The 12,378-nt window shown below is 52.6% G+C and overlaps 1 protein-coding gene and 1 non-coding gene across 4 annotated transcripts in view; both read right to left on the reverse strand.

The window, feature by feature from the left end:
* Positions 1 to 1,374: 1,374 nt before the first annotated feature.
* LOC129540159 (U5 spliceosomal RNA) lies at positions 1,375 to 1,486 on the reverse strand. Its single transcript, XR_008682610.1, has one exon. It is a non-coding gene; the product is annotated as a U5 spliceosomal RNA (small nuclear RNA).
* An 89-nt stretch (positions 1,487 to 1,575) lies between these two features.
* Positions 1,576 to 12,378, reverse strand: part of UXS1 (UDP-glucuronate decarboxylase 1) — a 59,130-nt gene continuing 48,327 nt past the window's right edge. For all 3 annotated transcript variants that reach the window (XM_055399851.2, XM_055399852.2, XM_088841385.1), the window contains 6 exons: positions 11,468 to 11,587; positions 10,935 to 10,978; positions 7,552 to 7,612; positions 5,903 to 5,960; positions 4,133 to 4,236; positions 1,576 to 2,319 (listed from right to left, as the gene is read on the reverse strand). In XM_055399851.2, coding sequence (XP_055255826.1) covers positions 2,188 to 2,319; positions 4,133 to 4,236; positions 5,903 to 5,960; positions 7,552 to 7,612; positions 10,935 to 10,978; positions 11,468 to 11,587 — 519 coding nt within the window. In that variant the 3' untranslated portion in view covers positions 1,576 to 2,187. The remainder of the gene's footprint in view (positions 2,320 to 4,132; positions 4,237 to 5,902; positions 5,961 to 7,551; positions 7,613 to 10,934; positions 10,979 to 11,467; positions 11,588 to 12,378) is intronic.

Raw genomic sequence — 12,378 nt, forward strand, 5'->3', positions numbered from 1 at the left:
TGAAGGATATTTTCACCAGAATTCTGGAATGACAGTTCTTTCAGTCCATGAGAAATGTGCCACTCACTCCCAGGCCCCTTGCTTTCTGAGGAACTTGCTGCCATTCTGTTAAGACATCACCACCTGGAGGAAACGAGTCATTTCTCTCTGGCCCATTTTTAGGTTCTTTTTCTATGGCTCTAGTTTTGAGTCTTACTGTGAGGTCTTGTTGTGGACTCCTTTGGTTTTATCTTATGCTCATCAGCATTTTGAATCTGAGCCTTTACGTGGCTTTGCCAAAGTCAGGAAACTGTCAGCCCTTTTTCTTGGAATATTTTTTTCAGTTCCCCCTTTCTGTCCCTTGTTCTTTGAACATATTCCATGAAAATCATGGGAAGATAGTTGAAGGAATTAATCTCCCAGAAGAATTCTAGATCCCAGGGACGGGGGGAGCCTGGTGGGCTGCCGTCTACGGGGTCACACAGAGTCGGACATGACTGAAGTGACTTAGCAGCAGCAGCAGCAGCAATAAACAAGGTGAGAGAATTCTGGAGCCTGGGGCTTTGGGGTTCTCCCAAACGTACTACACAGCCGAGCGCCATGGAGCTCCATGTCTGCATGCTTTCCTTGGTGACCCCGGGCACTACCAGTAGTTTCCCAAAAATGGCGTGTCACTCAGTTCAGGCCAAAACAATGACAACTGAATATAAGAAGCTGTCCTCAGTCCTCTCCCTCTCACACCATAACACTCCTACTCTGTACAACAAATACAACAAAACCACAGCTTCCTTGGTGTGAGCCCAGAGGATTAAAAATACATCACAGGAGATTCTGGAGGACAGACAAGCCTAGGTCACCCTGGTAAGTATGGAAACAAGCACAGTGCCCCCTGCGTCATGCTTTGATCCCTTTGGTGTCTGTGCGGGACATGTCACCACCACGCAGCACCAACTGACTCAAAAATGTGTCGCTTTAAGTCCCTACATGTTCTTCCATTTGTTATAATAGGAACCTAGAAAAACCTAACACTAAACTTTGAACGAATTCTTAGTGAAAGTGGAAATTCTGTTTCTACAGCACAGGTTGGTAATGGCACTTCCTTTCCTCCATCTGGTCTGTGCTCCCAGAGGAGGATACAAAACGATGCTAACCTTGGGTACACACAGCAGAGAACACTGCATGCATAGTTTCAGCCCACATCCATGCATCAAGTTACATATTATACCAACCTGGATGTTTACAGAACTTTCTTTAAAATAAAATTCACCATTATTTTTTGTAGCCATTCAATCTTTAAAATCAAATTCTGTAATATTTTTCTTAACATTCAGAGATGCACCATGCAAAGTAGAAAGCCAACTGTTAAAACTTAAAGTGAGCTTAAATTTCTCTTTTAGCCTTGCAAGAGTAAGGCCTCAAAAAATTGGGTACACATTCAGAATTGTTCCTCTTAGAAAAATTAGTAAAAGGCAGAAGATTTATATGGTCTGAAGAGAAACCTGAGTATGAGTTTCAATATTTTATTAAAATAGCATATTTAACCACTGTTAACCAAGAATATTAATTTTGTCCCACCCACCCCAACCCCATATGCAGCACGACACAGTAGTGATTTCAAATATCCTTGATCGTGATAACCAACAGAAACATTTCAAAGTCAAGTTTGCAACTAAAAACTAGACCTTGGAAAAATTCTGCATTAGAAGAAACATCACAAAGCTCTTGAGCAGAATTCTTTTCTCTGCCTGAGAATTAATGCAGAATGCCACCCACCTGACATTACTGCCGGTCTGCTTTTTCTCCTCTATGCATAGAATAACGTCTCATTGATAAGTACCCACTTCATAAATAAATCGGCATTTTCACCTCATTTAATGTTCCTTTTCAGCTTCACAAAGAAACCAGTAAATAAAACTGTCGACGACAGTCACGACATAGGCTCTCACAGCAAGATAAAAAACTTGAAAATATGCAGAGATGCATCGACGCTATTTTACATAAAAAGATTTTAAAAAGTGCAAGGCAAAATCTGCAGGTTTTTTAGGGGAGTTTTTAGGCACATCCATTTCTTAAAGCAAGCTTCAGTATGAATTCCAGTTTTTTTCTTCATGACACCTGTTTTAGTTAGTCTTTCTTTAAAAAAAAAAACAAAAAATACATCCTGTCAAGTGTGAAATAGGGCATCTACGATCCCAAAAGGCGAGGTTTTCAGTTATGGCGTGTCCGTCCTTTCTTTATCCTTGCCGGCTTTGGTTTGGGGATGTACTGGTTATTTGCCTGGTACTCGAGTTCTTTCCGGAAGTAGTGGATGGCTTTGTTTAACCCTTCCTCCAGTGGGACCTGTTTAAAGAGAGGGTGAGAATGAGGGGCAGCCTCCGCCTGCATGGTGCACTTTAACACCAGGTGCACCCTTCTCCCTCTCTCAGAAGTCTCCACAGAGCAAGATGCTCAGGAAGGCAGCCAGGTAAGATCCACACACCTGACTCTCCTGGGGACACTCACCCTCTGGACCTTCACCCCTGCGGACCTGACACCCTCTGCTCTGTCACTCCCAGGGAATCAAAACCATCTGCACCTTCAACCCCGGGGACTCTTCACCCTCCGCACGGGGACCCAGGACAACTGGGCAGCCTCATAATGTGGAGGCCACCAGAGCAAACACGGAGCAGAAATCACAGCAGGTGCCCATGCCGTGCAGGCACAACAAAGGACAGGAAAGCAGCAGCCCCAGGGCAGTCCACCTGGAGAGCCTGGAGGACAGTCAGCCTGGGGACGGGGGACCTCGCCCCAGGAGGATGGCAGTTTGCTCAAGGGGCAAGGGACCCATCCCCAGGGAGGGGGGCAACCGACCCGGGGTGGACAGAAGAACCCGCGCTCCAGGTGGGGGCAGTGAGCCTGGGGAGAGCCCAGGCCCCAAGGAGAGGACCAGTTAGCCCAGAGAGGACTCACAACCCAGGAGGAGGGCAGTCAACTGGAAGAACAGGGGATGGGGAGGGGGCCCCAGGCCCAGAAAGGAGAGCAGTGAGCCCTGGTAGAACAGTCAGCCTGGGGGATAGAGGGACCACAGCCCTAAGGGGGCCAGTTGGCTCAGGGGGAGCAGGGGACCCACACGCCAGGTGGACTCAGTGAACCCAGGGAGATGAGGAAGAGAGGGGCAGTCACTGTCGGGGGACACAGGGGCCTTCGCCCGAGGAGGGAGGCAGGCAGCCTGGGGGCATGCACACTGCAGAGCGGGGGCACTGAGTCCCGCGGGGACAACCATGTCCCAGGAAGGGGGCAGTCTACCAGGAGGAGACAAGGAGACCTTTGCCCCGGGGCAGGAAGGAGACATTTGCCCAAGAAGGGGAGCAGCCATCCCCAAGAGGGATGGGAAACCCAGGTCCCAGGAGGGGGGCAGTCAATCTCAGGGCTGGGAGACGGGATTCTCGTCCTAGGAGGGGGCAGTCAGCCCAGGGAGGACCCAGGCTACAGGGTGGCCTGCAGCCTTCATCACAGGAAGGGGCCCTTAGCCCACAGGGTAGACATCAGTCCGGTAGGGCCAGTCAGCCAGGGGATAGGGGACCCATGCCCCAGGAGGTAGGCAGTCAGCCTGGGGGACCCTCACCTCAGGGGGACAGTCAGGTTGAGGGGGCCCCATGCCCTGGGGGGCAGGAGTCAGCCTCTGGAACCTGGGGACACTGGGTCCAGGGGACAGCATTCCTGGCTTGGGGAGCCACACTGGGAGGCCGAAGGCCTTTAAGAGGGCAAGAAAAGCCGGGAGGTCTGCAGTTTGCAGGCTTAGGCTTCTCACTCGCCCACCCTGCTTGTCCTGCATGGGGGCCAGTTTGGATGAGGTCAGACAGGTAATGGACACCAAGGCTGGCCCTCCTTACCCATGACACGCTGGCTGAATGGACGGCCAGACCCTGCAGGGCTACTCAGTTCTAAGCCTGCACCGTCGCCCTCTCAGTGCGGCTTTCCAAGTGAAGCCAGGGAAGTGAGACCCTCGATGGCAGATGCCCCAAGAGTCCAGGTCACAACCCATAATGGAGGAGGAAGGACACAGGCCTGGAGAGGACCCTGCCAGGGCCGCCCCATTCGGCAGCGCCTGTGAGGGATAAACATGGGGAAAGGCCTTCTCCAGGGGGCGGCGATAGTCCCGACCCCCTCTTACCACTGGTTCCCACCCCAGCATCAGCTTTGCTTTCTTGATGTCTGGTTTCCTTTTCTGGGGGTCATCCTGGGCTTCAGAAAGAAACTGAATTTCACTCCCACTGCCTGAATTTAAGGAAAAAAAAAAAACAGAATCAGAAACCACTGAGGTGTGATTTTTATACATGAACATGTCCCACCTGCACAGGAACACAGATGCAGACGGTGTGATGTGTCCAAGTCTCCTCGCTCTGGCTCCACAGGCCCGAGCCACCCTGAGGTGGGTGAGTGGGGAGGCCCCACGCTGATCACCACCCTCAGCCAACATGGCTGTGTGTGCCCACAGCCATTGCCCACACCCCAGATGCCCCAGCGAGCCATCCTCCAGGCATGGACACCCTACCAGAGCCCCTCGCTTGCAGTCATGCCACCTAACGAGCAGCATGCAAGGGAGTGAACATGGCCCAGCCCTGGCCAACATCTTACATGGGCCTGGCCACTGACACCCTACAAGAGCCACCCTGAGCCTACACAAAGATGTCCAGCCACCCTGGACAGACCACACGCAGAAGGACAGAAGCCTGGCCGGTCCAGCTTCCTTGATGGGCCCATACCCTGCCGGCCAGCGGAATGAAGCCATTCCAGTGACCGCTGGCCAGGCCTGCAGAGGGAGTCCCCACCCCAGAATCTGGAGTGAATAAAACAGCTGCTGTCTGAAGCCACTGGTGTTGGGGGCTGTGTGTCACACAGCTGTCCTCCTGGGATTTAGACAAACTTCTCCATTTCAGAGTGAGCATGATCCTGAGGATCTGGTCACATGCAGGCTCTGCTCCGGGACATGTGGGCAGGTTTGTGGGTCTGCATTTCTCACAAGATGGTGATGAAGCTGCTGGTCGAAGGGCCTCACTTGGGGTGCCAGTGCCCAGGGTCCAAGGTAAGCTTCCCCACTGGGGAAGGGTGGACAGACCCCCAGTGGAGACACCGGGGAAGAATGTAAACAGAGGCTGCTGAGATTTCTGTCTTAGGAAGACTATCCCCTGTCCTGTCCGACTGTCCAGGCTGGTAGCTGACAGCTCAGTGCCAGGACAGACCACCCAACACTGTAGCCGGCTAAAGTGGGGGTCTGGACGGGCCCACATCTTGCTCACGCAGTTTAGCCAAACCCATTCCAATCTGGTTGTGTCTGAAACTTTGATTTCCTGATCGACCGTGGGAAGCAGACACTCCTGAGCCAGGCTCCTGGGAGTCCCAGGACACCTGTGACAAAGGGCAGAGGCCATGGACACCAGCAGCCCACAGACAGCTGGAAATACACCAACTGCTCGTGGCTTAAGAGCACACCCTCTCTGGAGCCACTCCCAGTGTCCACACCGCCTGCCCCCTCGGCCAGGGCGGCCAGGACTGCACACGGAACCGAAAGCCACCAGACTCCATCAGAAGCACACAGGCCACCGCTGCCCTCCTGCTCCCCGAAGCTCTGTGCTCGTCATGGCCGGCATGTGGCAACAGAGAATGGTCACCTGTGGAGAACTGCTGACCATGTCACATCTCAGGCACCGGGGACAACTGGACGGTCCCGCTACACAAAGACCCGCTGTCACCACAGGGACCCAAGCCAGCCCCTTCCCCTTCATCCTTCCACTACTTAAAGCATCTCAAAACAGTGGGGCGCTCCTGACCCAGTTCTGCTTCCCATCCAATTCAGTCAGCGAGTGTTAACAATGTACTGTCCAGACAAGGTGTTACTAACCGACAGGCCAGCTTCTCTCAGGGAGGCCCCTGTTCTACTCACCAACGAGGTTTTTGATGAGCTGAGCAAATTCTAGGATAGTGTGTTCTTCCGGGTTCCCCTAGGAGGAGAGGGTCTCTGGTCAGCAGTGTCGATCCAACAGGACACCACCACCCACATCCTCCGGGGTGCTTGCAGGCTCACGAGGTCACCAGACTCCCACCTCCATGAGGGTTCCGCAGGAGGCGCAGCACGGCTGGGGGCTGCACCATGCCTGTCCCTGCCTTGGCCTTGGTCGGGAGCATCTAATGGGGACACGTTCCCTGGCCCAGGTACAGGATGGTGTCCAGGTGCAAAGGTTCTGTAACCGCAGTGCTGCTGGGCAGGAAAGCCTGGTTCTGCCAGCGAGCTCCCCCCAGGACACTCGGCCCCGATGGGGCACCATGCTCACCACCTCGGTAGTGAAGACCCCTGAGCTCAGACACGAAGACCAACAGAAATGAAATGTATTCAGAGATGTGGGCTGTGGGCAGCCAGCAGGAGAGACAGGACGTGGTTGAAGGTGAGCTGACTTCTGAGGGGTTTGAGGAAAACCATTTTCTCCTTTTCTTCCTCCCCTCACACCTTCTAGCCCCTTCCCTTCTCAGTCCTGCTCATCCCATCATGAGAGACCACCATGAAGTCTGGCAACTGAATGTCCTAAGTACTCTTCGTTCTCAATCTCCTAGTTTCCTCTGAAGCAAGAAGATGACAGAGGCAGGCAGGGTTATTTTTGTTTAACTGCTAACTCATGTCCAACTCTTTGAGAATCCTGGACTGCAGCCTGCCAGGCTCCCCTGTCCACGGGATTCTGCAGGCAAGAATACTGGAGTGGGTTGTCATTTCCTTCTCTAGGGGACATTCCCGAATCCGGGACTGAACCAGCATCTCCTGCATTAGCAGGCAGGTTCTTTACCACTGAGCCACTGGGGAAGCCCAAGGTTGTACTATAAATATACGGAGAGTTTTCTGCCAGCAAGAACCAAAAACAATGAGCTGCTCTGCAGAGAAGCATGTCCTCCAGCATAAGGGGCGAAAGGCTGGATGAGACAGCAGGATAAACCACCTCGCAACCCTGCCAGAAGTGTCTGGGGCTACAGGAAGCCAGACACAGAGCTGCCCAAGGTGGGTCTGGGCCACCCGCAGCCCTGGCAAGGGAAGGAAACCATCCTAACACTTCACTTTCTATGTCCCTGGAAAGCGAGCTTTTAAACACTAGCTGCAGGAGAAGAAGGGGATGACAGAGGAGGAGATGGCTGGATGACATCACTGACTCAATGGACAAGAGTTTGAGCAAAGTCTGGGAGACAGTGAACGACAGGGAAGCCTGGCATGCACAGTCCACGGGGTCACAAAGAGACACGACTGAACGACTGGACAACAAAACTACACAATACATGATGGAGAAAAGACATACAAACAACCCCACAACCAGCAGAGGCTTTGCGAGCTCCGAGACCCGGCCTCCAGGTGGACAGAGTCAGGTCAGTGTTTATTATGCGGTTCATCCATCCGTTGCGGACACCTTGCATCTTGGCAGACTCCTGTTTCATTCTGTTCTGTGATTTTTCCTCTAGTGCTGGTTAAGCGGCAAACAGGCGCATGCGCTAAGCTTGCTGACAGCAAGTGAACCGCAGCAGGAACTGGGCAGTGGGCGGCGGGGATGGACTCACCAGGTTGACGGGGCTGCTGACGTTGCTGTTCATGAGTGCCACAAGGCCATTCACCAGGTCACTGGAAAAGAGGGGAGGCCATTCAGGTGCCCGCTGACACCCACAGGTGTGGTGCATCAGACATGAGCCACCTCCCGGGAGGAGAGATGGGACGTCAGAGTAAAATCCTGCACGCTAGAGGGCGTGGAGGATGCTCAAGTATTCTAGGAGACAAGGTGGTGTTGGGGAGCTGCCTTCTGTGGGCAGGTGTAGGCAGACGACTGGACAGGATGGGAGCTGAGTTCCCTACGTTGCGTGTTTCTGAAATTGTTTAACAATTAAAAAGTAAAAGTAGACATACATCCAAAAGAGACGGTGCTTATGCAAGTTTCTGAGGAAGGACGATGTTTAACATGAACCCAGGCAGTTGGCCCATACGGAAAAGCAGATGGTTTTTAAAAAAATAAGTTCCCCTGCAAAAAAAAAGAACTCCAGTATGTGAGTCCTATACTGACAAGTCAGATAAAGCAGACAACCCTGAGCAATAAAACGAGTTCCCTCCTCACCTCCCCCCGGAGCCCCCAGCTCCCAGAGGGGACTGTCGGGGTGTCTAGATGCTGCCAATGGACCGTGAGTGACTGGGCAATGATGTGACGATGAGGAGGCAAACTTCCGCTTACCGAGGTTTGGTTCTTATTTACAGAACCATTAAAGGGTGGTTCTGTCAAAAAAAAAAGTGACTTTGTAAAAATGACACCTCAGTGCTACATGAGCACGGGCTAAGTCACTTCCCCCAGCTGTGTTTCTGACGAGGTTCTGGGGGTTCTGCACATGCAGCCGCCTGGAAGCTCTCCTTCCTCCTCCATCACAACCAGCAAGGACCAGGTTACTGTGCTCACCTCCAAAAAAAGATGTTAGTTTTCCCTCTTCTTTTCATTGAGGGTAAAAAAAAAATCGGGGGGGGGGGTGTAGCTATTTAGCCAACATGATTTTCTAGGATCTTGTTTACAACCAGTGGGTGTTTTGGGAACATGCCTGAAGTCCACTCTGCTCTTGCAGATCAAGCACAGATGCAGATAAACACTCGCTGACCCAGGATGTTTCCTCTCTCCTAGAAACGAACACAGGCCCCTCCATCACTGTGGCGGTAATGACCACATCCCAACTCCCCCTCTGATGACACACGTCTCTGCCTGTTTGGAAAGACATTGAAAGCTGCTGTTCAGTAGCATCCATGAGTTTTTAACACTGAAATGGGGGGGGGGGTCCCCATACTAAGCTGGAAGGTGATAGCATCATGTAATCATGATGGAGAGTCGGGGTGGAGATGGGGCATGCACCTTTTATGCAACAAACTGTCCACTTCTAAGGTCAGAGTTGCACAGATCACACCCATTTAACCTGAAGTTCTTTTAAAGTGGCATTTTGACAAAGCTACTTTTTAAGACAACACTGCATTGCCTCTGTGATGGGGTGAGGATGCAATCTGCCTAGGAGAGTACCAGGTACAGACAGGACAGGACATCAGTGCACAGGCCATCCTGAGACCCCAACAGTCACCCAGAGACTGTGCCATGCTGCTTCAGGGCAACCATGGATTTTGGAAATGGGTAACTTAGTTCAGTAATGCAAGGTCCCGACATTGTGCACTTTGATTAGTAAATGTGAAGTAGAACAGTCTCAGTTTCTATAAACTAGCTTATTTAAAACAGCCTACCCCTGGTGAGCTGACCATCTTGGCCAAGCCTTGAACAAGGTAGAACAGAGGCCAGGAAAGCTCGTTCCCCAAGTTTGGGGAGGTCAAGGGAGCCTCATGTCTCAGGGTCCAGTGACCCCAGAGGCAAGATCAGCAGACAGCGCAGCCCCATGAAGAGACATTCTGCCCAGAGGGTCCCCACAACACTCCAGTGACTGCACCAAGGTCTCTCAGGCTGCACGCTGGTGTCTGGTCGGTGAGGGGCACACGGACTGTGCAGGGCGGGCAGCAAGGCACGTCCTGTCCTGGCTGGGACAGAACGCAAGCCATGTATCACGTGATGCTTAAAAGACTTTAACCGTCAGCAAAAAAAAAAACATCTGAGAGGCTACTTTAAATGATTTCATATCTGATTGATGCCTTTGAAATAAGAATGTGTTTTGACTGATGTCTTGTGTACTGCACAGACTCTGGAATATTCCATGAGGTGGTATGACTGGAGGAGTCTGGGGGCCTTGATGAGGCTGTTGGAGGAGATTCAAAGTGACTAAGATGCCAAGATCCCCGAGAAGTGCACAGACGGGGTTGGGGGCGGGATGGGATGGAGACGTGTCACTAAAGCAGGAGGTACCTGATGCAGACATGCCCCTCCCCCCAGCACAGTCCCACACTGACACTGACCTCGCCCATTCCCTCAGCATGCATGGCTCTGGGGTCAAGTGCCCTGACCTGGAAACGGGCTGCTAGGTCGTGCTCAAATCCCTTCTTAGAATATTTGGGCAACAAAGCAGGCCAGTGACAAGACGGTCTCAGGCACTTTGCCCTCCTGGCCAACATACTAACAGGTGTGAGAAAAAAACACTGCTCATTATACGTTTACTCACAACTTTCCTCTGGACTAAATGTGAAAAATCACAAACACTTGCAGGAAAAAAAAACTCTACAGTGGTTACATGTTTAATTTTTTCTTCCTTTTAAGTCAGGCAAAAGTTAGGGTGACTGCCTGGGCCAGGGTGGGGCTGGGGGCCACCCAGACCTGCCAACACTTCCCCTGACAGCACCCCTGGGGTGGCCACAGAGCACCAGGAATGGCGTTTCCTCATGGACAAGGTACCGAAACACACAACTAGCGTTTGCCCAGTGACTCAGGACACCACAGAACGATGCAGGATTCACCACCTCCCGGCACGTGGGAGAACAGTCTGGTAGATTGCTCACACAATAACTCTTAGAACCTAGACTGCACTGTAAAACTTGTCACCGACCAAAATGACTGACAAAAAAGCTAGATTTAGGAGGATGACCAAGAAAATGTAAATACTACCTGTGAGATAATTCAACAGTTATTAAAAATGCTTGTAACTGTGTGTAGTTTTAATACCACATTCCTTGACAATACGACACTTGGCCTTATCTTTCCCTTAATAAGGACAATCTCGTCCACCCAGGAGGCCATGTCCAAGGGGTCTGATTCCAGCATCTGTGAGTCTGCTGGATGCAGAGGCCAGCGCCTCACTGGGCTGACTTGGAGCCCCGGGGTGACCGTCAGGGCCAGTGGGCTGCCGACCAGACACTAGGTGGCAGCAAGGGACCAGCATGCCTAACCTCTGCTCAGAGAGCTCCAAGGCACCCACGGAGGAGCAGAGCGGTCAGTCCCGCCCGAGGCTGAGCAACTCAGATGGGAGCTGCGGCCAGCCTGGGGTCTTACCTGACATACTGGAAGGCCCTCGTCTGCGATCCGGATCCGTACACCTGTGGGGAGATGGCAGTGAGGGTCCTGAAACCGTAGACGGGGACCTCAACCCTGATGCCCTTGGGATCCAGAGGCTGTGGCTCCAGGCCCTGCCAGGTCACATGGGTGAGGGTCCAGCCCCCATGGATGATATCCCAGGGTCCCGCTGCAGGAGGGCCTCCACCAGACCTGGAGCCTCCCCCAGAGGCACCTTGAGGGGCCCTGAGTACAGAGACACCCCTCCCAGGGGGAGGGGCCCTGAGGAGGGAGACGCCCCAGGGCTAAAAGCATGGAGAGAGGGGTCTCCTGCGCCCAAGGCACCAGGGTCTGTGACTGGTGACAGGGTGACCCAAGCCCGTCCTCAGTCACAGCTCCCGTGAGCTCTCTCACTCCCTCCTTCCCTCCGAGGGCAGCGGGGACATGGGAGTCAGGGTTAGCTCCCCCGGATGGGATGCCCTTACCCCAAGTCCCCCAAACAACATCCCCACGCCCGCCCGCTGGCCACGCACTGTGAGCGGCTCCCCCTGCAGTGCCTGCAGGATGAAGTTGCTGACCACCCGGCCGTCGTTCATGTGCATTCGGGGCCCGAAGGTGTTGAAGATCCTGGCCACACGCACTTCCACGCCCTCCTGCAACAGAGAGAACGTGAGCCCCATGCCCCACAGACGAAGGATTCACCACTGCCGTGCCTCGTGGCTGCTCCTTCTGGATGCAGGGGCCTTGCCCTGCACACACGGGATGTGTGTGCTCTTTAATCAAGCCTGGAGTCTGCAGAGTCACCCCAAACTCACAGGAGCCCCGGATCCCAGTGCCAGGAGGCCCTGGCGTGAACACGCTGCAGAAACCCAAGAGGCAGTTAATCCGGGCAAGAAGAAATGATGGGTGTACATTTTTTGCCCCCGTAAATAAGTATCTATTTTCTCAACAAGCATCATGCTATGCATCTTTCCCAATCTCTTTCACATAGTTTTGTGTAAATTGATCACTCAACAGAGATTTAAATGTCAGTGAATGTTTAATAGCTGATTTGAAGGAAAGTAAGGACAGGGAGGCCTGGCATGCTGTGATTCATGGGGTCGCAGAGAGTCGGACACGACTGAGCGACTGAACTGAAGACAACACTGTGTCCTGGGGAAGGACCACATTGTACCTACATCCCCTTCTGTTCTGCTGAAAAACTCATCTGTTTAGGGAAAAACCAGACCACCTAGCACCTGATACAGGCGATTAGCTCAATGCCTGAGGAGATACACACGTAACACTGATCACAGCAACGGGAGGCCCACGTGGTGAGACTGCAGGCCTCCACTCTCTTCTGCACGTGGTTTCCAACGTTTCCATTTTGATTACAATAAACATCTACTACTTCTGTAATTGGGGAAAACACACTTTCAAACACGTAATCAGGAAAGTATGTATT

Source organism: Moschus berezovskii, chromosome 11 (assembly GCF_049115385.1).
Source record: "Moschus berezovskii isolate FMDL1 chromosome 11, NW_MosBer_1.0, whole genome shotgun sequence".
In the NCBI taxonomy this organism is placed as follows: domain Eukaryota; kingdom Metazoa; phylum Chordata; class Mammalia; order Artiodactyla; family Moschidae; genus Moschus; species Moschus berezovskii.